The following is a 24,915-nucleotide window of genomic DNA, read 5'->3' as shown; positions in this document are numbered from 1 at the left end:
TTGAAATGACTTTAGTTTTGTGCCATGTCTGTGATCTGCTTTTTTTCAACATTAAACAACTGAATGAACATCCTCCAAGCCCGGTGACTCCATAATTTTTGCCAGGGGTTGTATACACCTTTTGATCACTTGTTTATAATATTTTTTGCAGATTTATTTATTTTCTGTTATGGGGTATAATAATTTTATAGGTTGGGTTATTACAGATGACCGATAACAAGTGTGCACTTTTTTGGCTTTATTTTAGTTTATTTATAAAAAAATAAACATTTTTATAGGCACTAAAACATTGAAGCCAATATTTAGAATTTTTTTTGTTTTCTTTTACATTTTAGCCCCTTTTTGTAATACAATCTTACTATTAGCGCCATATAGTAGTTTTGGCCAACATCTTGTAGTAATGTCCCCATCATGGTCCCTATCTTGTGCTTATGTCCCCCATCATGGTCCTCATCTTGTTTTATTGTCCCCCATCATGGCCATCTTGTAGAAATATCCTCCAACCTGGTCCCCTTCTTGTAGCAATCTCACCATTTGGCTCCCTATCTCTTAGTAACGTGTTCCTTCCTGGTCCCCTTTTAGTAGTAATGTCTCTTTGCAGTAATGTCAGGATCCTGATCCTCATCTTCTAGTCCTGTTCCCATCCTGGTCCCCTGCGGACATTAGCTGCTGGCCTGTGATTGACCCACAGTTGGCATTGGTATAGCTGAGCAAAGAGCTTGTCTGTGCACGGCGCCTGCAATATGTTCCACTGAAATAGTGCTGACGTGCCACAATCCTCAAGGTGTAAGGTGCCTGCGGCCTGCATGAAGCAGCCCCTGTGGCCAAATGTTTGAGACCCCCGCTCGAGTCTATAAAGCTACAGCTGCCAATCAAAATACAGGGTGCCATGATATACTGAGGGGCTGCCATTGGTTTGATTAGTTATTCTGTGATGACAGAGTCTCTTTACCCCCTGAGTGATTTCAGACCAATCACCTATTCTGTGGAGAAGTGATAAAGATTTACAAGACAGTGACTTGAAGGGTCAACGTGATATTTGACATTTTTTCTCAACATTTTATTTCAGTTCTATTTTCAAGCAGATCAGGGGGTGTTCATATCCTGAGACGACCATAAGCTGCCCCCAAAAAACTCACTGTCTTCACCGAGGGGTGCGCAGTTCAGGCATAAGAAAGGTATACTCAGTCCATAATATGGATATCCATGGAAAACAGAGGGCTTGTAGTGATCGATGGGTTATTGTATTGTGGGGTGTCTAGGTTCTGATTGAAAGTATAATGATATTCACAAATGAAAAAGATATCATACAAGGTTTACTTAAATCTTGCAAATGAGAAAACAGGTGTACTGGTGTGATAATTCTAATAATACAGGTGCATCTCACTAAATTAGAATATCATCAAAAAGTTAATTTATTTCAGTTCTTCAATACAAAAAGTGAAACTCATATATTATATAGAGTCATTACAGACAGGGTGATCTATTTCAAGTGTTTATTTCTGTTACTGTTGATGATTATGGCTTACAGCCAATGAAAACACAAAAGTCATTATCTCAGTAAATTAGAATAATTAACAAAAAACACCTGCAAAGGCTTCCTAAGCATTTAACAAGGTCCCTTATTCTGTTTCAGTAGGCTCCACAATCATGGGGAAGACTGCGACATGACAGATGTCCAGAAGGCAGACATTGACAAACTCCACAAGGTCTCAGAGTCTGGAGGAAGAGTGGAGAGGCCACAATCCAAGCTGCTTGAGGTCTAGTGTGAAGTCTCCACAATCGGTGATGGTTTGGGGAGCCATGTCATCTTCTGGTGTAGGTCCACTGTGTTTTATCAAGACCAAAGTCATCGCTTCCGTCTACCAGGAAATTTTACAGCACTTCATGCTTCCCTCTGCTGACAAGCTTTTTGGAGATGGAAATGTCATTCTCCAGCAGGACTTGGCCCCTGTCTACACGGCCAAAAGTACCAATACCTGGTTTACACACAACAGTATCACTGTGCTTGATTGGCAGCAAACTCGCCTGACCTTAACCCCATAGAGAATCTATTATAGAGAATCTATGGGGTATTGTCAAGAGGAAGATGAGAGACACCAGACACAACAATGCAGACGAGCTGAAGGCTGCTATCAAAGCCACCTGGGCTTCCATAACCCCTCAGCAGTGCCACAGGCTGATCGCCTCCATGCCACATTGCCGCATTGATGCAGTAATTGATGCAAAAGGAGCCCAGACCAAGTATTGAGGGCATTTATTGAACATACATTTCAGTAGGACAACATTTTGGATTTTAAAATAATTTTTCAAGCTGTTATAAAAGTATTCTAATTTACTGAGATAATGACTGTTGTGTTTTCATTGGCTGTAAGCCATAATCAACATTAACAAGAATAAACACTTGAAATAGATCACTCTGTGTGTAATGACTCTATATATGAGGTTCACTTTTTGTATTGAAGAACTGACAAATTAACTTTTTGATGATATTCTAATTTAGTGAGATGCACCTGTAGATAAAAGGGTTTCTTAACTTGAATTGACGTCATAGCACAGACCTGCATCAACTCAGCTTAAACAGAACAAACCCATAGAACCCTATTCATCATAGTGTTTACTCCAGAATTCTGTTATAAAATGCTCAATCGTATAATTTGGATGCAACTGAAGGCTATGTAAAAACGTTGCAACTTTTTGCTTTCTAATGGCATTTTTATCGGTAAGTGGGCAGGGTTGTGATGACTGCTGTTTGGCAACTTCATCATGAGCAGCGGTGGTCGCTACAAATCCTACTCCAGTAAGTGGCATAGCATGGAGGCGCTGCCCAGCCATCAGACGCCTCTGATGAATATGTCTCTTAATGAATCAGGAGCTGCGTCTGACGCGCCCCCTGGGCCTGTGCTGTGCAGGGGGTTACCCGGAGCCGGGCCTTCTGTAAGATGCTGGGAGTTGTAGTCTCCGTGTGGCAGCGACCCGGTCCGTGCCCAGGGTGGTCAAACCAGTGGCAGTCTATTGGTATTGTAATTGTCCGACTACGCCACCCGTGGATTGCGGTCAGTGGGGACCGCCGCTGCGCTGCAGACCGCTGAGGCTGATGTTATATGCGCAGCCAGGAATGGAATGACTCCCCACGGGAGAAGTATTGCCTCAAGGCAGCTAGAGTGAATGTTGGGAGTGATGGTGTGAGCGTCCCAGTACTGATGGTGCTGGTGCGGCGATGAAACACAGAGATTTGTAATTGCAGTTTCCAATGCTTTACTCACAGTTGTTATTCTGGTCACTTGTGCACATGAGGGACCGCCTGAGCCGTGCTGCGTTCACCAAGCAAGGGGCTCGACCAACTCCCAGGCAATTCCAGAGCGTGGCACAGGGCTCCCTTCCTTTCCTTTCTCTGGCCGTCCCCACCAGTGACCCACCTTTGTCCAGCTCCCTCGGGCCTTCTCTTGGCGGAACCTGTCTTCGGTTTCCCTGACCCTATGCGGTATGCTTTCCTGGTGGATGTAGTGAGGGGTGCACCAAGATGTGGTAACAACCTCCGGTCTTTGGCTGAGGAATCTGTTGCCTCCACCAATTTGGGTTCCGGTACCCTGTTCTGCCAACCCTTCACCCTGTATCTCCTGGGCATATGGGGTTCCTTCTGTCCTCGTGTCTCTGGGCCTTTCTCTGTGTTCCTTGCTTCCTTTCTCCTCTGTTCCAGTTCCTTTCTTACTTTCCTTTCTGTTCTTTCTTCTCTCTCTCAGGCTCCAGCCTTCTGACAAGGCCTGCCTGCGGAGCAGAGCCCATGCAGAGGCTCTGCTTCCTGTCTTCTCCTCTCACTCTTACTGTCTGAACTTCTAAGATGGTGCCCACCTTATATACCTCCTTCTAACACCCGAGCCCAGGTGACTAGCAACCAATGGGCTCCTACCTATGCCCAGAAACCCACCCCTACCTGCTCCTATACCACTGGGTGTTCCACCCCCCGCCCCACTCCAGCCAGGGACAGATGCTGTCGTGCCTGCACTTCTGTCTAGTGGGAGCACCGTTGACCTGTCCCTCGGAAATGGGGTGTGTGTGGTGCATGCAGCTTACTGAGTCCTGGTCCATACTCCATCCTTACCCGGGAGTGGAATATCACACCTCTGGTTCGAGGTGCAATACCCCTGTAGCAGCCGAGCCCTCGGGGTGCTACACATCCTTCACCCCCGCCCTCTCATCAAGACATTAATCAGGTGCATAGTTCTTTTAAGGTGACAATCCAGCAATTTAGCTGGAGTAATTAATATTTTGTATGCATTTATGTACATAAATGACATAGCCGAGTGCTGTGATGGCCTATTTTTATTAGCCCCATACAGAATCCATGAATGGACGGACAGACCTGTACTAAGCATACGTGAAAATTATTTTATTAAACATGGACATAGTCTTTCCTAAGTAACATTGGGGTCCCTGGTGGTCCTAACCTCAGCAACTTATGTTTTATCCAATATGACAGTAACAGTGTGTCCCTCCCCAGCCTGTGTTCATGTACTCTATGTAATGTAACCTGCTTTAGTGTAAGGGGTGTAAGGCTATGTGCCCACGATGCAGAAATGCTCAGTTTCTGCATCTCCCTGGCAGAAAAAACGCATGCGGATTGCACATGCGGATTGTACATGCGGATTGTACATGCGGATTGTACATGCGGATTGTACATGTGGATTGTACATGTGGATTGTACATGCGGATTGTACATGCGGATTGTACATGTGGATTGTACATGCGGATTGTACATGCGGATTGTACATGCGTTTTTCCTGCCAGGGACATGCGGATGTGAAGCGTTCTTCACATGCATTTCCGCATGCGGGTTGACAAGCGCTTTCCAAGCGATTTTAGCATCACTTGGAAAGTGCTTGACAACTTGGTCACACTATATAAATCCATGCAACCGGCATGGATTTTTATAGTGTGACCGAAAGAATGGTAAAAAATAAATCTATACTTACCTTCTGATGGCCCCCGCTGTCTTGCTTCGCTCCGTCCTGGCTGCCGGCAGCTCGCGGTACACTGAAGGACCTGCCGTCACATGACTATGACGTCAGCGCAGGTCCTTCAGTCCACAGCACGCTGCTGACAAGTGAAGACAAGGACACCGGGGGCCATCAGAAGGTAAATATAATATTTATTTTATTCTTTTTTTCACAGGTACTATGGTACCCGGGTCCGGAGGAGAGTCTCCTGTCCTCCACACCCGGGTACCATCTGCACATAGAAACGCATATTATCCGTGTGTGCAAATGCCAATGGCGGCAATTATGCTGCGTGTCCGCAAAATTAATGTACATGCTGCGTATTTTTCCGGAATGATAATCCGCAGCATGTGCACAGCACAGATTATCATTGGGGAACATGGCAGGCCTACCATGCGTTTAAGCGTTTTTGCCGGTGCGGAAACGCTTAAACGCATCGTGGGCACACAGCCTAACAGCGTGTCCCTCCCCCGGCCTGTGTTCATGGACTGTAATGTAATCAGGCCTAGGTCAACATCTCTTGTAGCATCTATAGGGTGTGAACCCTTTCCCCATCCAGGGGCTGATCCCAGTAGACAGAACAATAGACTCATGTTTGGCCCAGTCAGTTAAGTGGTGCCTCCCGATGCTGGAGGGTCTCAGGCTGCGGCCAGACCCTCGTGGCGTATGTGGATTGATAGAAGCTGCCACATGGGATTGTGTTGTGTCCCTCATCTGCTGGATCCATTGAACTCATCCAAGGACTATTTCTATATTTTCTCTGGCGGGAGGCTCCCCCGGACTTGTTTCTGCTGTTATATAGCAAAAACGAACCAAATACAGAGTATATGGCAAAGAATCAAAAAACTTTATTGTAAACAATATACAGAAAAGACTTACATGATTAAAAAGGACGACACACAGACAACCAAACTAGGTGACACATATACAACATAATAATAGATGTTACATATCTATTGGGACAAAGTGCAAGAAGTGCTCGTATTCAAGGCATTTATGCACTGGTACAAAATGATGGCATATTTCATCACTATGGATATGTTCCACGTGCCATATGGCCTATAGTGCCCTATGAAAAAATGCTAAAGAATTATATTGCACTCTTACCCATATTAGATCAGCACCCAGAATAAACAAGGACCCCAATGCGTGTGACTCGCCCCCTGGGCCGTGGGGCACTCGGATCCGGGCAATAGGGAGCAATGGGAGTAGTAGTGGCAACCCGGTTCCGTGGCTCAGGGTGGTCAGGCCAGTGGTAGTTCGTTATATTGATTATGTCCGACTACGCCACCTGTGGATTGCGGTTATTAAGAACCGCCGCTGCATGCAGACCGCTGGGGCTGATGAGGTGTGCAGCTAGGGTAGTGTGACTCCCCACGGGAAGAGTGCGGCCCCAGGGCAGTATAGTGGATGGTGGGAGTGATGATAGTGAGAGTCCGAGTGATGATAGTGCTGGAGGAGCAAGGAGCACACAGACAACAGGTTGCAGTCCAGGGTCTTTACTTGAACAGGTAAATTGACCCACAAACAGTCCCGGCTAGGAGGGGACCTGGATGTCTGAGAGCAACGGGGAAATTGGCTCTGGTCAGGGTGAGGGTGTAGGCCTACCGTGCTTTCTGCGCTCCTTCTGGCTATCTCCTCCTGATAGGGTAACAGCCCACGTTTCCGAGCTTTCCGTGTACTCTCGCCTGTATGGCCTGCGACGTGGGTTCCTTTCTGCTCCCAGCCTTCTACGGCTTTACTGGTCCCTTCGGTTGTGGCAGGGCCTCCAGGCTTCTCAGGCCAAGGAATGTACAGTCCCTTGCGGACTGGTTCTCTGCTGGGGGACGTAGAATCCTTCCAGCCTCAGACACCAAAGTCTGGTAAAGTTAAGTCTTTCTCTGCCAAGACAGGCTCTCCTCGCCTCTTGTCTCTGGCTTGTGACTCTCTCCTACTGCCACACTTCCTCTTAGGTGCAACACAACTTTCTGTCCCTGCTCCACTCTGGGACACGTCTCAAAGCTGAGACAGGCAATCCAGTTCTCCCTAACCCTGTCCCCAGTACCAGCTTTTATAGGGGCAGCCTGCTCCCCCTACTGGCCTGAGACAGGAGGCATTGCATGCTAATGTTCCCCTGGCCAGAGAACCTCCCCCTTGCTCTCAGACACAGCTTTAATTACACTTGTGGCATCCAGGTAGGGTGACACATTCCCCCCTAGTGAAATTTAGTACTCCAGGACTAAACAATAAACAAAGACAATATGCATAACAATAAAACATTAATAGACAGACGACGCACAAATTGAGTTCTTTAGGTCACAGTGTGGCCTGTGACCGGGTGTCCATATCACCAAAACAACGGGGAGTCTTAACCAGGAGGGGGTCTGTCCTACCCCAAGTCCTTCACAGTCTTAGTTCATTCCTGGGTTAGGCTCCGAACGCAGTCCATACCAGGTCCCGGTTATAAAAGTCCATAACCTGTGAGTCCTTACGGTTGCTGCAAGAAACTGAAACAGAGTATTACCAAACATGCATGTAACTTTGCAAACGATTCAACATTTGGCAACAGGGTTATTTACAATTTTAGTACACTCTATATTCTCCAGCGAGCGGGTATCTGTCCCTTTGTGCTCCTGGTTGACCTCCTTAACCCACTGTCTGGTGGTGGACCAACCTGGCTTTCCCCACTAGCGTTAGGGGTACAGCTACCAGCTGGGTGTACAGGTAAGGCAGGCAGCTGTCTGCGGGTTCTTTGGCTTACCGCAGGCATGGCAGGCTCACTGTCAGCAGAGGGTTGACTCTCCTGGGCTGCTGGTACAGGCTCTTCTGCCTCTGGAACCGCTTGCTCCTCTTCACCTTCCGGCTCTGGTGTTGGTTGTTGCTGTGGCGGTTGCAGGAAATGCAGGACAGGTACCACTATGGCATCATTTATGCGAGTCCAGGACTGAGGGAACTCTCCGAGAACGGTGCTGATCATTTCTTCCTTGTCCTCTGCGGGTTCAAGGTCACTCTGATCCTCTTCTGCACTACGGAGTTGCTCGGGGCATCTTTTGAGGTGGTCCCTGGAGACGACACTAGTGGTTTCTCCTCCGTCCTTGGTGATTACGCACACCTTTGGGTTGTCGTGGTCAGACTGCAGTACGGTGTAGGGTTCCCTTTCCCACTGGTCGTCCAACTTATGTAGCCTTCTTTTTCGCTTTAGGACTTGCTCACCAGGTTCTAGGGGACCAGCAGGGGCGTGTTGATTGAAGAGTCTTTCTTGCTTCTCTCTCACCTGGGCCAGGCTCTTCTCCACACTCTCCTGTACCTTCTTGTACTGCAGTTGCCTTTCCGTATCCCAGTCCGCATCCGGGGAGGTGTCCTCAGGTATTAGGACTCCCATCTCCAGGTCTACGGGCAGCTTTCCTGGTCTCGCTCGCATCAGGTAAGCCGGGGTGCAGTTTGTAGCGTTCACTGGGATGTTGTTGTACATGTCTACCAGGTCCGGCAATTTTTCTGGCCACAGGCTGCGTTCCTCCAGGGGCAACGTCTTCAGGAGATCAATGACTATATTGTTCATCTTCTCACACATCCCGTTGGTTTGGGGGTGGTAAGGCGTTGTCCGTATTTTCTTACAGCCATAGAGGTTGCAGAACTCCTGGAAGATTTCAGCCTCGAACGCTGGACCCTGGTCTGTCAGGACCTGTTCCGGATACCCGTGTGGACGGCAGAAATATTGCTGGAAGGCTCTGGCCGCTGTTTGGGCTGTCAAGTCCTTTACCGGGACCACCACTAGAAAACGGGAATAGTGGTCCACGATTGTCAGGGCATAGATGTATCCAGACCGGCTTGGAGCCAATTTGACGTGGTCCAGAGCTACCAGCTCAAGAGGCTGCGTGGTGACGATGGGCCTCAAGGGTGTCTTCTGGCTGGTGCGGTCCTTCCTCCTCAGGTGACAAGGGCCACAGTCTCTGCACCACTTTTCTACTGCTCCTCTCATGCCGACCCAAAAGAACCTTCCTCTTAGCAGGAACTCCAGTTTCTTCCAACCGAAGTGCCCCGCTCTGTCATGGTAAGCCCCCAGAACCATAGCTGCATCCCGCCTTGGGACCACGACTTGCCAGGTCAGCTCGTGCGTCCGGTGGTTGACAATCCTTCTGCACAACTTGCCTTCGTAGAGGAACAGCTTGCTCTTCTCCTTCCACAGCTGCTTGGCTTCCTCTGGGGCATCTGGATCTAGGCGGGCGTCTTCCCGGGTCAGCAGATCTTTCACCAGGCGGACTGCAGGGTCACTATCTTGGGTCTCGGCCCAGCTGTGGTGAGGTAGGGGATTCATCATCACAGTTGTTAGATCCTCCTCCTTCACGCGGTGAGAGTGTTGAGCGGCTCCATACCGGTGAAACGCGGGGAGTTCTACCTCCTCCAGCTCTTCTGGGTCTTCGTCACCTTCAGGTAAGTGAGGCATCCTTGATAGGGCGTCCGCGTTGGCGTTGGTTTTGCCTGCCCGGTACTTGATCACGAAGTCATAGTTGGAGAGACGGGCCATCCACCGCTGTTCCAGGGCACCCAGTCTTGCATTGTCCAGGTGTGTCAACGGGTTGTTGTCCGTGTACACGGTGAACTTTGCGGAGGCCAGGTAATGCTTGAAGCGTTCCGTCACGGCCCACACCACCGCCAAGAATTCTAGCTTGAAGGAGCTGTAATTCTCCGGGTTCCTTTCGGTGGGCCTCAGCTTCCGGCTGGCGTATGCGATCACCCGTTCTCTGCCCTGTTGGTTTTGGGACAGTACGGCTCCCAGTCCCACATTACTGGCGTCAGTGTGGAGAATGAAAGGCTGGCCATAATCAGGGTAGGCCAGGATCTCATCCCCAGTGAGGGCCAACTTTAGCTGGCGGAAGGACTCCTCTTCCGGTTTATCCCACTTGAAGGGTGGCTTTTGACTTCTGGACTTGGACTGTCCGATCAGGAGGTCCTGCATAGGAGCTGCCATCTTAGTGAACCCGGGGATGAACCTTCGGTAGTAGCCTACCAACCCGAGAAACTGTCTCACCTCTTTGATGTTCGAGGGGCTTGGCCAGCTCTTGATTGCCGTGACCTTGTCAGGGTCGGGGGCCACTCCTTCCGCGCTTACCACGTGCCCTAGGTACTGGACCTTTGGTTTCAGCAGGTGGCACTTCGATGGTTTCACCTTCAGGCCATAGCCTGCCAGGGCTTCGAACACCTCAGCCAGGTGCTTGAGATGGTCCTCGTAGGTCTTCGAATAGACGATCACGTCGTGCAGGTAAAGGAGGACCGTCTCGAAGTTTCGGTGCCCTAGACAGCATTCCATCAGCCGCTGGAAGGTCCCTGGTGCGTTGCAGAACCCGAAAGGCATACAGTTGAATTCACTCAGTCCCATCGGGGTGGTGAAGGCGGTCTTCTCCTTGTCAGCCTCTGCCACAGGAACCTGCCAGTACCCGCTAGTAAGGTCCAAAGTAGAAAAGAAGTTAGCAGATTTTAGTGCGGCTAAAGACTCTTCTATTCTAGGCAGCGGATATGCGTCTTTGTGGGTGATACGGTTGATTTGTCTATAGTCCACGCACATTCTCATGGTGCCGTCTTTCTTTTTGACCAGAACCAAAGGGGCTGCCCAGGGGCTACAGCTGTCTCTAATGACCCCAGCTTCTTTCATCTCTCTTAGCATGCCCTTTGCGTTCTGATAATGTGCAGGGGGTACAGGTCTGTGTCTTTCCTTTATCGGTGGGTGGCTCCCTGTGGGGATGTGGTGTTCTATCCCTTTTACTCTGCCGAAGTCTAGCGGGTGCTTACTAAAGACTCTCTCGTACTCCTGTACCACCCGATAGACTCCTTGTTTTTGGTGCAGGGGAGTGGAATCAGCACCCACGTGGAGTTTCTGGCACCAGTCCTCCTTTTGTTTCTGGGAGCCATTACCCTCCGCCTGAGGAGATGGAGGCAAGGGTTCCACGACCCTGATAGCTTGGTGTTCGACAACAAACAGTTTGGCGAGTGTAGCGTACCTGGGTAAGTGTACTTCCCTCTCCCCAATGTTGAGGATGCGGACGGGCACCCTCCCATGTCGGACATCAACCACCCCCCGGGCTGTCAAAATGGTGGGCCTGCTGTCTGAGTACACGGGTTCTACCATGGCTTGGTAGTCTCTACCTCTCAACCCGATTGCAGTCCGACACCAGATCATCATTTCACTTTTGGGAGGCATGGAAATGGGGAATGGATCACTGAGTCTTACGCTACCGATCTCACCACCAGACAGTTCTACCTGCTGCCGTCTCATCAGGGCTTTTATCTCCTTGTTGAGGACTCTCTGTTGGCTGGAACTAGCATTCACCGCCACCTGTTGTAGAATTACAATTACTTCTGAAAGACAATTTTCAATTATGTTAGTACCCACAGTTATTTTAGGGTGACTTTCATGACGGTCAATGTCCACAATAATCACTCCCTGTGCCGGCAGTTCAACTTTACCAATTTTAATGGTCATCTCCTTGAACCCCATCTGCGGCACGGGTAAGCCATTACTGGCGATGATGCTCAAGTTACTGTCTGGATACCGTGTGATATCAGCATCAGTCCAATACTGCTTAAAAAGTACATAAGGGATTGTGGTTACTTGCGACCCAGTATCCAGCAAGGCGCTCATGGGGATACCGTCCAGCACCACGGGTAAAACTGGGCGCCCCCCAACGTACTTATCACGCCAATTATAAGGGCCTGGTGATCTTATGCCTGGGGGTCGGCCCTCTGCCCCAGGTTGGACCCGTTTAAATTACAGTACCTGGAAATGTGTCCGGGCTGGTTGCATCGACGGCAAATGGGCTGTCCATCCTCTGCGTAGCGGTCTGTGGGCCTCCCTCGGAACGACGGGATCCTCCTCTGTCGACGCCACGGGACATCCTCCGGACTTGAAGCCAGCTCGATGGGTCTTGACGGGTCCACTTGCAACGCCTGGACAGTCCTGGTCAACGCCGCGACGCTCCTGGTCAGCTCCTGGACTTGGTGGTGCAGACCTTTCGACGGGGCTTGGTTCAGGGCCTGTGCATCAGCCTCCACGGGGTCCATAGAGGAGGGCGCCGCCTCCTGGTGGTAGGTGATAGCAGGGCGCCGGGGGGTTATAGCGCCACTGGTTGCAGATTCACGGAGCACCCTTATGGCCCTGTCCTTAAATTGGGCAAAGGTCAGGTCGGGGTTCTGAAAGAACATGAGGCGCAGTTGGGCCCTGTGGGCGCTAGACAGCAGACCCTCTATGAATTGTTCTGTTAGCAGTTTATCCGTTTCCTGCACACTGCCAGGGTCAGTTTGTTGAATAGCCCTCAAGGCTTCCTGCAGATTTAGGGCATAGTCTCTGATGCTGTCCTGTGCCCGCTGCCTACATCCATAGAACCTCATTTTAATTTCAGCGGAGGTACGTGTGTCAAAGGTACCCCGCAGCCGGGCCAGAATACCCTTCACAGTCCCTTTCTCCTCAGTGGGCCATGATTTTACCTCCCTTTGGGCTGCGCCTGTTAACTGCCCTGTCAATATGCTGACCTTCTGTTCCTCTGTCAGGGGGTAAACTTGGAACAAACTATACAGTCTTTCCTTGAAGTCAGTTAGGGCATGGGGCTCCCCTGAATATTTGGGCAGCCAAGCCGCTCCAGGGATGTAGGGCAAGGAAAAGGGCATCACCGCTGCTGCAGCTGCGTTGGTGGTAGTGGGCGCCTCTGTGTCCGACATCTTCCTCCCCCCCTAGTGAAGCGTGGCCTACCTTCCGACGATCCTTTTCTGTAGGCCGCGGCTCCGCTGCTGCTTTGGACGAGGACCTGGCGTCGCGTCCTGATGACGTCAGCGTCGCTGTCTCTCCCTTCCAGGACCTTGCGCAGCGTCGGTGCGTGGGGCGGAGCTTCGGATCTCGCGCGGTTTTGACGTCCACGCCCCTCTTCTTCCCGCGCGGCGTCCTGAAGATGGCGTCCGATGGCGGGAAACAGCTGCGGATGGCGGGAAGACGGCAGAAGACGGCGGGAAAAGGTCCAAGATGGCGTCTGATGGCGGGAATCGGCTCCGGATGGCGGGAAACGACTCCACAGGTAAGTTACAAAAGTCTTTTTCAGGCACGCAGTACCCGGTGGTTGCGGGCACGAAATCCTGCTGACTACGCCAAAGCTGACTCGCCCCCTGGGCCGTGGGGCACTCGGATCCGGGCAATAGGGAGCAATGGGAGTAGTAGTGGCAACCCGGTTCCGTGGCTCAGGGTGGTCAGGCCAGTGGTAGTTCGTTATATTGATTATGTCCGACTACGCCACCCGTGGATTGCGGTTATTAAGAACCGCCGCTGCATGCAGACCGCTGGGGCTGATGAGGTGTGCAGCTAGGGTAGTGTGACTCCCCACGGGAAGAGTGCGGCCCCAGGGCAGTATAGTGGATGGTGGGAGTGATGATAGTGAGAGTCCGAGTGATGATAGTGCTGGAGGAGCAAGGAGCACACAGACAACAGGTTGCAGTCCAGGGTCTTTACTTGAACAGGTAAATTGACCCACAAACAGTCCCGGCTAGGAGGGGACCTGGATGTCTGAGAGCAACGGGGAAATTGGCTCTGGTCAGGGTGAGGGTGTAGGCCTACCGTGCTTTCTGCGCTCCTTCTGGCTATCTCCTCCTGATAGGGTAACAGCCCACGTTTCCGAGCTTTCCGTGTACTCTCGCCTGTATGGCCTGCGACGTGGGTTCCTTTCTGCTCCCAGCCTTCTACGGCTTTACTGGTCCCTTCGGTTGTGGCAGGGCCTCCAGACTTCTCAGGCCAAGGAATGTACAGTCCCTTGCGGACTGGTTCTCTGCTGGAGGACGTAGAATCCTTCCAGCCTCAGACACCAAAGTCTGGTAAAGTTAAGTCTTTCTCTGCCAAGACAGGCTCTCCTCGCCTCCTGTCTCTGGCTTGTGACTCTCTCCTACTGCCACACTTCCTCTTAGGTGCAACACAACTTTCTGTCCCTGCTCCACTCTGGGACACGTCTCAAAGCTGAGACAGGCAATCCAGTTCTCCCTAACCCTGTCCCCAGTACCAGCTTTTATAGGGGCAGCCTGCTCCCCCTACTGGCCTGAGACAGGAGGCATTGCATGCTAATGTTCCCCTGGCCAGAGAACCTCCCCCTTGCTCTCAGACACAGCTTTAATTACACTTGTGGCATCCAGGTAGGGTGACACACGTGTTTCGCGTGGTATATCCTATGGCTTCCTCGGGGGGTGGGGGGAATTGTTTAATAGGACCTTCCATGTCTGTTTAAATATACTTTAGGGCCTGCGGTCTCGTGACCGGAACGGACCAATCATCTCCTGGTCCATCAGTGCATGCGCGCTGAACCGCCCGAGCCAGATGCATCATGTACGGCCATCAAGGTGAACCACACATGACAGGGAACCAGGACACGTTGCCATGGCCCCCCAACATGCGCAGACACCATGCAGTTACCGTGCATGACGCAGAGGCAAGGGGAGGCACAGCACCCACTCGCTCGCCAAAGAGAACACAGCAATGCATTAAGACAAGTATAGTAACGCAACTACTTAATAATGCAAAAATGTGTTAGAGTAAGAAGTAATATTTTCCTATAATTGCAACACGATTCTGTCAGTACGAAAATCAATTTTCTTGGTCCAATTTAATTGTTGCTCGTAGTATCCTCATATTGATTAACCATATGTAGATGATCCATATAGATGGTGCATATAGACTATGGAGGGAGAAAGTTACAAATGACAAAGAAAACAAATTAAAATCAACACATACAATTCTTTAAAAATACCACAAAGATTATATCTATTAAAGAAATGGGTGAAGCTCAGGGCCTCATTAAGGCCATTTGGCGCCATTGTTCCCAGTTCCACTATCCATTTGGTTTCCCTTTGAGCCAGAAGTTTTTTTACATTTTCACCCCTAATGCCACTATGGATGACATCGATACCACGTACCATAAATGTTTTAGGATTTCTCCCATGACAGATTTTAAAATGGCGTGCTATCGTCTTTAAGGAGGTTGTGTCGGCCACCGTCCTCATACCCCATGCCCCCTCACACCAGCCCCCTGGTTGCCCTTCTACATTCCCCATGCCCCTCAAACCAGCCACGCAGCCCCCTGGATGCCCCTCACACCAGCCACACAGCCCCCTGGATGCCCCTCTACATTCCCAATGCCCCTCACACCAGCCTCACAGCCCCCTGGGTGCCCCTCACACCAGTCACACAGCCCCCTGGATGCCCCTCACACCAGCCACACAGCCCCCTGGATGCCCCTCTACATACCCCATGCCCCTCACACCAGCCACACAGCCCCCTGGATGCCCCTCTACATACCCCATGCCCCTCACTCCAGCCACACAGCCCCCTGGATGCCCCTCTACATACCCCATGCCCCTCACACCAGCCACGCAGCCACCTGGATGAATCTCTACATACCCCATGCCGCTCATACCAGCCACAAAGCCTCCTGGATGCACCTCTACATACCCCATGCCTCCTCACACTAGCCACACAGCCCCCTGGATGCCCCTCTACATACCCCATTCCTCCTCACACCGGCCCCTGGATGCCCCTCTAGATACCCCATGCCTCCTCACACCAGCCACGCAGCCCCCTGGATGCCCCTCTACATACCTCATGCCCACTCACACCAGCCACACAGCCCCCTGGATGCCCCTCTACATACCCCATGCCCCTGACACCAGCCACACAGCCCCCTGGATGTCCCTCTTCATACCCCATGCCCCCTCACACCAGCCACACAGCCTCCTGGATGCCCCTCTACAACATACCCCATGCCCCTCACACCACCCACACTGCCCCCTGGATGCCCCTCTACATACCCCATGCCCCCTCACACCAGCCACACAGCCCCCTGGATGCCCCTCTACATAGCCTATGCCCCCTCACACCAGCCACGCAGCCTCCTGGATGCCCCTCTACATACCCAATGCCCCTCACACCAGCCACGCAGCACCCTGGATGCCCCTCTACATAGCCCATGCTTTTTCACACCAGCCACACTGCCCCCTGGATGCCCCTCTACATAGCCGATGCCCCCTCCATAGGCGGATTATAATGAGGACGATCTGGGCTTCTGCCCGGGGCCCCGAACCTCCAGGTGGCCCCGGGCTCCGGGGTGTCTATGGCCAGATTATCCTCATTATATGTGCGCCGCGGCACATACCGGCAGACAGTGGCGGGGGGGATCCCCGGACCGCTCCCCCAGCAGTGGCGCACGGCCGCTGCTTCTTCTTCGGCCGGGCCAGCACTGCAGCAGTTAACTTCCCTGTGCTGGCCCGGCCGCGTCACTGCTAGGAGACACGGCCCTGTGCACGGCCGTGTGTCCTAGCTGTGACGCTACGCAGTGCGCACCCGGCCTGCAGTGCTGCACCGGAAAAGAGCTGGAGCCGATCCGGGGGATGGTGAGTGTGTGTGTATGTATGTGTATGTATGTGTGTGTGTGTGTGTGTGTGTGTGTGTGTGTAGGCAGATATCATTGTGTGATGTCTGTTTATATGTATTTTTGTTTCAAATGTGTTTATGCGTGTATGATTATGTCTGTATATGTTTGTGTGTGCGTGACTGCGTGTGGCCTCCTGCTGAGTATAGATGGCGCCGTGCGACCTCCTGCTGTCTCTGGGGGGGCACCGTGCGGCCTCCCGCTGTGTATAGATGGCGCCGTGCAGCCTCCCGCTGTGCATAGATGGCGCCGTGCGGCCTCCCGCTGTGTATAGATGGCATTGTGCGGCCCCGTGCTGTGTATAGATGGCATCGTGCGGCCTCCCGCTGTGTATAGATGGCGCCGTGCAGCCTCCCGCTGTGTATAGGTGGCGCCATGCCGCCTCCCACTGTGTATAGGTGGCATTGTGCAGCTCCGTGCTGTGTATAGATGGCATCGTGCGGCCTCCCGCTGTGTATAGATGGCGCCGTGCGGCCTCATGCTGTCTCTGGGGGGGGGCGCTGTGCGGCCTCCCGCTGTGTATAGATGGCGCCATGCGGCCTCCTGCTGTCTCTGGGGGGAGCGCCGTGCGGACTCCCGCTGTGTATAGATGGCGCCGTGCAGCCTCCCGCTGTGCATAGATGGCGCCATGCGGCCTCCCGCTGTGTATAGATGGCATTGTGCGGCCCCGTGCTGTGTATAGATGGCATCGTGCGGCCTCCCGCTGTGTATAGATGGCGCCGTGCAGCCTCCCGCTGTGTATAGGTGGCACCGTGCGGCCTCTCGCTGTGTATAGGTGGCGCCGTGCGGCCTCCCGCTGTGTATAGGTGGCATTGTGCAGCCCCATGCTGTGTATAGATGGAATCGTGCGGCCTCCCGCTGTGTATAGATGGCGCCGTGCGGCCTCCTGCTGTCTCTGGGGAGGTCGCCCTGCGGCCTCCCGCTGTGTATAGATGACGCCGTGAAGCCTCCCGCTGTGTATAGGTGGCGCCGTGCGGCCTCCCGCTGTGTATAGGTGGCGCCGTGCGGCCTCCCGCTATGTATAGATGGCGCCGTGCGGCCTCCCGCTGTGTATAGGTGGCGCCGTGCGGCCTCCCGCTGTGTATAGGTGGCGCCGTGCGGCCTCCCGCTGTGTATAGGTGGTGCCGTGCGGCCTCCCGCTGTGTATAGGTGGCGCCGTGCATCCTCCTGCTGAGTATAGATGGCGACGTGCGGCCTCCTGCTGTCTCTGAGGTCGGGGGCGCCGTGCGACCTCCCGCTGTGTATAGATGGCGCCGTGCGGCCTCCTGCTGAGTATAGATGGTGCCGTGCGGCCTACTGCTGTCTCTGGGGGGGCGCCATGCGGCCTCCCGCTGTGTATAGGTGGCACCGTGCGGCCTCCTGCTGAGTATAGATGGCATCGTGTGGCCCCCTGTTGTGTATAGGTGGCGCCGTGCGGCCTCCTGCTGAGTATAGATGGCGTCGTGCGGCCCCCTGCCGTGTATAGGTGGCGACGTGCGGCCTCCCGCTGTGTATAGATGGCGTCGCGCGGCCTCCTGCTGTCTCTGGGGGGGGCGCCGTGCGGCCTCACGCTGCATATAGATGGCGCCGTGCGGTCTCCTGCTGTCTCTGGGGGGGCACCGTGCGGCCTCCCGCTGTGTATAGATGGTGCCGTGCGGCCTCCCACTGTGTATAGCTGGCGCCGTGCGGCCTCCCGCTGTGTATAGGTGGCATTGTGCAGCCCCGTGCTGTGTATAGATGGCATCGTGCGGCCTCCCGCTGTGTATAGATGGCGCCGTGCGGCCTCCTGCTGTCTCTGGGGGAGGCGCTGTGCGGCCTCTCGCTGTGTATAAATGGCACCGTGCAGCCTCCCGCTGTGCATAGATGGCGCCGTGCGGCCTCCCGCTGTGCATAGATGGCATTGTGTGGCCCCGTGCTGTGTATAGATGGCATCGTGCGGCCTCCCGCTGTGTATAGGTGGCGCCGTGTGGCCTCCCGCTGTGTATAGGTGGCGCCGTGCGGCCTCTCGCTGTGTATAGGTGGTGCCGTGCGGTCTCCCGCTGTGTATAGGTGGCGCCGTGCGGCCTCCCGCTGTGTATAGGTGGCGCCATGGGGCCTCCCGCTGTGTATAGGTGGCACCATGGGGCCTCCCGCTGTGTATAGGTGGCATTGTGCAGCTCCGTGCTGTGTATAGATGGCATCGTGTGGCCTCCCGCTGTGTATAGATGGCGCCGTGCAGCCTCCCGCTGTGCATAGATGGCGCCGTGCGGCCTCCAGCTGTGTATAGATGGCATTGTGCGGCCCCGTGCTGTGTATAGATGGCATCGTGCGGCCTCCCGCTGTGTATAGATGGCGCCGTGCAGCCTCCCGCTGTGTATAGGTGGCGCCATGCGGCCTCCCGCTGTGTATAGGTGGCATTGTGCAGCTCCGTGCTGTGTATAGATGGCATCGTGCGGCCTCCCGCTGTGTATAGATGGCGCCGTGCGGCCTCATGCTGTCTCTGGGGGGGGCGATGTGCGGCCTCCCGCTGTGTATAGATGGCGCCATGCGGCCTCCTGCTGTCTCTGGGGGGAACGCCGTGCGGACTCCCGCTGTGTATAGATGGCGCCGTGCAGCCTACCGCTGTGCATAGATGGCGCCATGCGGCCTCCCGCTGTGTATAGATGGCATTGTGCGGCCCCGTGCTGTGTATAGATGGCATCGTGCAGCCTCCCGCTGTGTATAGGTGGCACCGTGCAGCCTCTCGCTGTGTATAGACGCCGCCGTGCGGCCTCCCGCTGTGTATAGGTGGCATTGTGCAGCCCCATGCTGTGTATAGATGGCATCGTGCGGCCTCCCGCTGTGTATAGATGGCGCCGTGCGGCCTCCTGCTGTCTCTGGGGAGGTCGCCGTGCGGCCTCCCGCTGTGTATAGATGACGCCGTGAAGCCTCCCGCTGTGTATAGGTGGCGCCGTGCGGCCTCCCGCTGTGTATAGGTGGCGCCGTGCGGCCTCCCGCTATGTATAGATGGCGCCGTGCGGCCTCCCGCTGTGTATAGGTGGCGCCGTGCGGCCTCCCGCTGTGTATAGGTGGTGCCGCGCGGCCTCCCGCTGTGTATAGGTGGCGCCGTGCGGCCTCCCGCTGTGTATAGGTGGCGCCGTGCATCCTCCTGCTGAGTATAGATGGCGACGTGCGGCCTCCTGCTGTCTCTGAGGTCGGGGGCGCCGTGAGACCTCCCGCTGTGTATAGATGGCGCCGTGCGGCCTCCTGCTGAGTATAGATGGTGCCGTGCGGCCTACTGCTGTCTCTGGGGGGGGCGCCATGCGGCCTTCGCTGTGTATAGGTGGCACCATGCGGCCTCCTGCTGAGTATAGATGGCATCGTGTGGCCCCCTGTTGTGTATAGGTGGCGCCGTGCGGCCTCCCGCTGTGTATAGGTGGCGCCGTGCGGCCTCCTGCTGAGTATAGATGGCGTTGTGCGGCCCCCTGCCGTGTATAGGTGGCGACGTGCGGCCTCCCGCTGTGTATAGATGGCGTCGCGCGGCCTCCTGCTGTCTCTGGGGGGGGCGCCGTGTGGCCTCCCGCTGCATATAGATGGCGCCGTGCGGTCTCCTGCTGTCTCTGGGGGTGCACCGTGCGGCCTCCCGCTGTGTATAGATGTGCCGTGCGGCCTCCCACTGTGTATAGCTGGCGCCGTGCGGCCTCCCGCTGTGTATAGGTGGCATTGTGCAGCCCCGTGCTGTGTATAGATGGCATCGTGCGGCCTCCCGCTGTGTATAGATGGCGCCGTGCGGCCTCCTGCTGTCTCTGGGGGAGGCGCTGTGCGGCCTCTCGCTGTGTATAAATGGCACCGTGCAGCCTCCCGCTGTGCATAGATGGCGCCGTGCGGCCTCCCGCTGTGCATAGATGGCATTGTGCGGCCCCGTGCTGTGTATAGATGGCATCGTGCGGCCTCCCGCTGTGTATAGGTGGCGCCGTGTGGCCTCCCGCTGTGTATAGGTGGCGCCGTGCGGCCTCTCGCTGTGTATAGGTGGCGCCGTGCGGCCTCCCGCTGTGTATAGGTGGCGCCGTGCGGCCTCCCGCTGTGTATAGGTGGCGCCATGGGGCCTCCCGCTGTGTATAGGTGGCACCATGGGGCCTCCCGCTGTGTATAGGTGGCGCCGTGCGGCTTCCCGCTTTGTATAGGTGGCGCCGTGCGGCCTCCCGCTGTGTATAGGTGGCGCCGTGCGGCCTCCCGCTGTGTATAGGTGGCGCCGTGCGGCCTCCCGCTGTGTATAGGTGGCGCCGTGCGGCCTCCCGCTGTGTATAGGTGGCGCCGTGCGGCCTCCCGCTGTGTATAGGTGGCACCGTGCGGCCTCCCGCTGTGTATAGGTGGCTACGTGCGGCCTCCCGCTGTGTATAGGTGGCGCCGTGCGGCCTCCCGCTGTGTATAGGTGGCGCCGTGCGGCCTCCCTCTGTGTATAGGTGGCGCCGTGCGGCCTCCCTCTGTGTATAGGTGGCGCCGTGCGGCCTCCCGCTGTGTATAGGTGGCTCCGTGCGGCCTCCCGCTGTGTATAGGTGGCGCCGTGCGGCCTCCCGCTGTGTATATGTGGCGCCGTGCGGCCTCCCGCTGTGTATAGGTGGCGCCGTGCGGCCTCCCGCTGTGTATAGATGGCTACGTGTGGCCTCCTGCTGTGTATAGATGGCTATGTGCGGCCTCCTGCTGTGTATAGATGGCTACGTGCGGCCTCCTGCTGTGTATAGATGGGTACGTGCGGCCTCCCGCTGGGTATAGATGGCTACGTGCGTCCTCCCGCTGTGTATAGATGGCTACGTGCGGCCTCCCGCTGTGTATAGATGGTTACGTGTGCTCAGTATTGAGTCATACAATTAATGTAAGGCTATGTGCCCACGATGCAGAAATGCTCCGGATTTTTTTGAGCGTTTCTGCTTCTCCCTGCTAGAAAAAACGCATGTGGATTGTACATGCGGATTGTACATGCGTTTTTCCTGCCAGGGACTTGCTGATGTGAAGCGTTCTACTTGCATTTCCGCATGCGGGTTGACAAGCGATTTTAGCATCACTTGGAAAGTGCTTGACAACTTGGTCACACTATATAAATCCATGCAACCGGCATGGATTTATATAGAGTGACCGTAAAAGAATGGTAAAAAATAAATATATAATTACCTTCTGATGGCCTGCCGACGTCAGCGGTCGCATGACCCATCACATGACTTAATGACGTCACGGCAGGTCCTTTTCAGACCATCGCGAGCTGCCGGCAAGCCAGGACACATCGGATAAAGACACCGGGGGCCATCAGAAGGTAAGTATAATATTTATTTTTTATTTTATTCTTTTTTTACAGGTTCTATGGTACCCTGGTCCGGAGGAGAGTCTCCTCTTCTCCAAACCCGGGTACCATCCGCACATTGAAACTCATGGAATCTGCATGTACAGATCCAGTGATGCGGATTCCATGTGTTCCAATGCAAGTCAATGGTGGCGAAAGCGCCGCGCTTCCGCAAAATAATTGTTAGTGCTGCGTTAGTGCTTGCGTTCATTGGGGAACATGGCAAACCTTCTACCAAGCGTTTTTAAGTGTTTCTGCAGCAGAATTGCCGCTACCCCTGGCCCCCTCACACCACCCACACAGCCCCCTGGATGCCCCTCACACCACCCCCCTTTTTGCCAGCACAGCATTTATTCACATGGTCAGTTCTCCCCGCCTCAGTCCTCACAGCACAACGCAGAACACGAGCTCCTCATCACCATCCTCCTGTCCCGGCACAATGTGCGCACTGCTGCAGCTGCAGGTGGAATAGTGTCCACTGGACTGAGAAGGCCCCGCCCCTTCCGGTGACGTCATGATTCCATGAAATCACTCCTCCCCCTCAAGACATCAACTCCAATCTAGACACTCCCTTGTTGCTGAGGCGTGGTGACGCTGTAGCTGGGTGGTTGCAGTCAGAGTAGTGGTGTTTGGCGTCTGTACTACAGGTAAGAAGATGGGAATGTGCCAAGGTGATTACTACATTCAGGACAATAAGTAGCTAGCTGTAGGTGTGCAGAATCCCACTCCCAATATTGTCAGGGTCTCGCACCCCCTCATGTCGTCAGCTGTCAGGCTCCCGCACCCCCTCGTGTCGTCAGCTGTCAGGCTCCCGCACCCCTCGTGTCGTGGGCTGTCGGGCTCCCCCACCCCCCCCGTGTCGTGGGCTGTCGGGCTCCTGCGCCCCCCCCTCGTGTCGTGGGCTGTCGGGCTCCCGCGCCCCCCCTCGTGTCGTGGGCTGTCGGGCTCCCCCACCCCCCCCGTGTCGTGGGCTGTCGGGCTCCCGCGCCCCCCCTCGTGTCGTGGGCTGTCGGGCTCCCGCGCCCCCCCCTCATGTCGTGGGCTGTCGGGCTCCCGCGCCCCCCCCTCATGTCGTGGGCTGTCGGGCTCCCGCGCCCCCCCCCTCGTGTCGTGGGCTGTCGGGCTCCCGCACCCCCTCGTGTCGTGGGCTGTCAGGCTCCCTCACACCCTCGTGTCGTGGGCTGTCAGGCTCCCTCACACCCTCGTGTCGTGGGCTGTCGGGCTCCCGCACCCCTTCATGTCGTGGGCTGTCAGGCTCCCTCACACCCTCGTGTCGTGGGCTGTCGGGCTCCCGCACCCCCTCGTGTCGTGGGCTGTCGGGCTCCCGCGCCCCCCCTCGTGTTGTGGGCTGTCGGGCTCCCGCGCCCCCCCCTCGTGATGTTGGCTGTCGTGCTCCCGCGCCCCCCCCTCGTGTCGTGGGCTGTCGGGCTCCCGCCCCCCCCCTCGTGTCGTGGGCTGTCGGGTTCCCGCGCCCCCCCCTCGTGTCGTCGTGGGCTGTCGGGCTCCCGCGCCCCCCCTCGTGTCGTGGGCTGTCGGGCTCCCGCGCCCCCCCTCGTGTCGTGGGCTGTCGGGCTCCCGCGCCCCCCCTCGTGTCGTGGGCTGTCGGGCTCCCGCGCCCCCCCCTCGTGTCGTGGGCTGTCGGGCTCCCGCCCCCCCCCTCGTGTCGTGGGCTGTCGGGCTCCCACGCCCCCCCTCGTGTCGTGGGCCGTCGGGCTCCCGTGCCCCCCCCTCGTGTCGTGGGCCGTCGGGCTCCCGCGCCTCCCCCTCGTGTCGTGGGCCGTCGGGCTCCCGCGCCCCCCCCTCGTGTCGTGGGCCGTCGGGCTCCCACGCCCCCCCCTCGTGTCGTGGGCCGTCGGGCTCCCACGCCCCCCCCTCGTGTCGTGGGCCGTCAGGCTCCCGCACTCTCCCCTTGTCGTTGTCTGTGGAGAAGATTAATACATATTTTCATTTTTCAGGTTTTCTCTTATAAAACAAGAACCCTGAGCTTCTGTCTTTGACCGAAAAAATGGCGTCTGACAAGTCGCTGCTGTCTGCAGAAATGAACACAAACATGGAGGAAGCGCTGTATGAACAGATGCTGATGAAGGTACGAAAGATGAATTGGAGAGGCCAGCAATCACCGGGTGAATGTCTCCTCCGTCAGCTGCCGGGGGCGCGGCAGTCTCCAACATTTACCTAATGTGTATTGTTGGCTTTAGACCCCTCACAGTTGTACTATTTTGGTGCAGGAAAAATCTGTTTGCAGAACCATCCTGTTCATGTTACTCACTGATTCTCACTTATTGCCTCATTTCAGGCCAAACAGGAGATACAGAGCAGAATACCGAACTTACCAGAAAGCAGACTGATCAGACCCCAGCTGGGTGAGATGGGCGTCCTCTGATTATTATCCAGATTACTTTGTGCATAGTATGTGACAGATACCACAGTGGGGCAGTGGGGTCTTAATGACTGCAACGGTCACATGATGCAACCAACGTGGGGGGTCACATCGTTTTTTCTTATACAGTTGGTTACATGTAAATGCTGCTTGGCTTTTGCCGATTTTATTGTGTTTTTGTTCACTTTTTGTTTTTATTTCTGGTAGGTTTCTGCATTAAAACTCGCACATCCAAAAATACCAAAATCTTTATTAACATCTGCAAGTCGAACCAGATCTCAGCGCCCCCGGACCTGACGGAGCATCGCGAGCTGCCGGCAAGCCAGGACACATCGGATAAAGACACCGGGGGCCATCAGAAGGTAAGTATAATATTTATTTTTTATTTTATTCTTTTTTTACAGGTTCTATGGTACCCTGGTCCGGAGGAGAGTCTCCTCTTCTCCAAACCCGGGTACCATCCGCACATTGAAACTCATGGAATCTGCATGTACAGATCCAGTGATGCGGATTCCATGTGTTCCAATGCAAGTCAATGGTGGCGAAAGCGCCGCGCTTCCGCAAAATAATTGTTAGTGCTGCGTTAGTGCTTGCGTTCATTGGGGAACATGGCAAACCTTCTACCAAGCGTTTTTAAGTGTTTCTGCAGCAGAATTGCCGCTACCCCTGGCCCCCTCACACCACCCACACAGCCCCCTGGATGCCCCTCACACCACCCCCCTTTTTGCCAGCACAGCATTTATTCACATGGTCAGTTCTCCCCGCCTCAGTCCTCACAGCACAACGCAGAACACGAGCTCCTCATCACCAGTCCTCCTGTCCCGGCACAATGTGCGCACT

The 24,915-nt window shown here is 54.8% G+C and overlaps 1 protein-coding gene across 1 annotated transcript; it reads left to right on the top strand.

Moving 5' to 3' along the window:
- The first annotated feature begins 22,258 nt into the window (after window positions 1-22,258).
- On the top strand, window positions 22,259-24,895 carry LOC141240605 (PIH1 domain-containing protein 1-like). Its single transcript, XM_073668676.1, has 4 exons — window positions 22,259-22,342; window positions 23,651-23,781; window positions 23,992-24,058; window positions 24,283-24,895. Exons 2-4 carry the CDS (start codon window positions 23,701-23,703, stop codon window positions 24,642-24,644), a joined length of 510 nt encoding a protein of 169 aa, XP_073524777.1. The 5' UTR covers window positions 22,259-22,342; window positions 23,651-23,700; the 3' UTR covers window positions 24,645-24,895.
- The last annotated feature ends 20 nt before the right edge of the window (window positions 24,896-24,915 follow it).

This window comes from Phyllobates terribilis, unplaced genomic scaffold (assembly GCF_046119375.1).
Source record: "Phyllobates terribilis strain yellow unplaced genomic scaffold, ASM4611937v1 Scaffold_883__1_contigs__length_573848, whole genome shotgun sequence".
Lineage (NCBI taxonomy): Eukaryota > Metazoa > Chordata > Amphibia > Anura > Dendrobatidae > Phyllobates > Phyllobates terribilis.
Note: the sequence above shows the minus strand (reverse complement) of the source record. Positions and strands in the feature narration are given on the sequence as shown.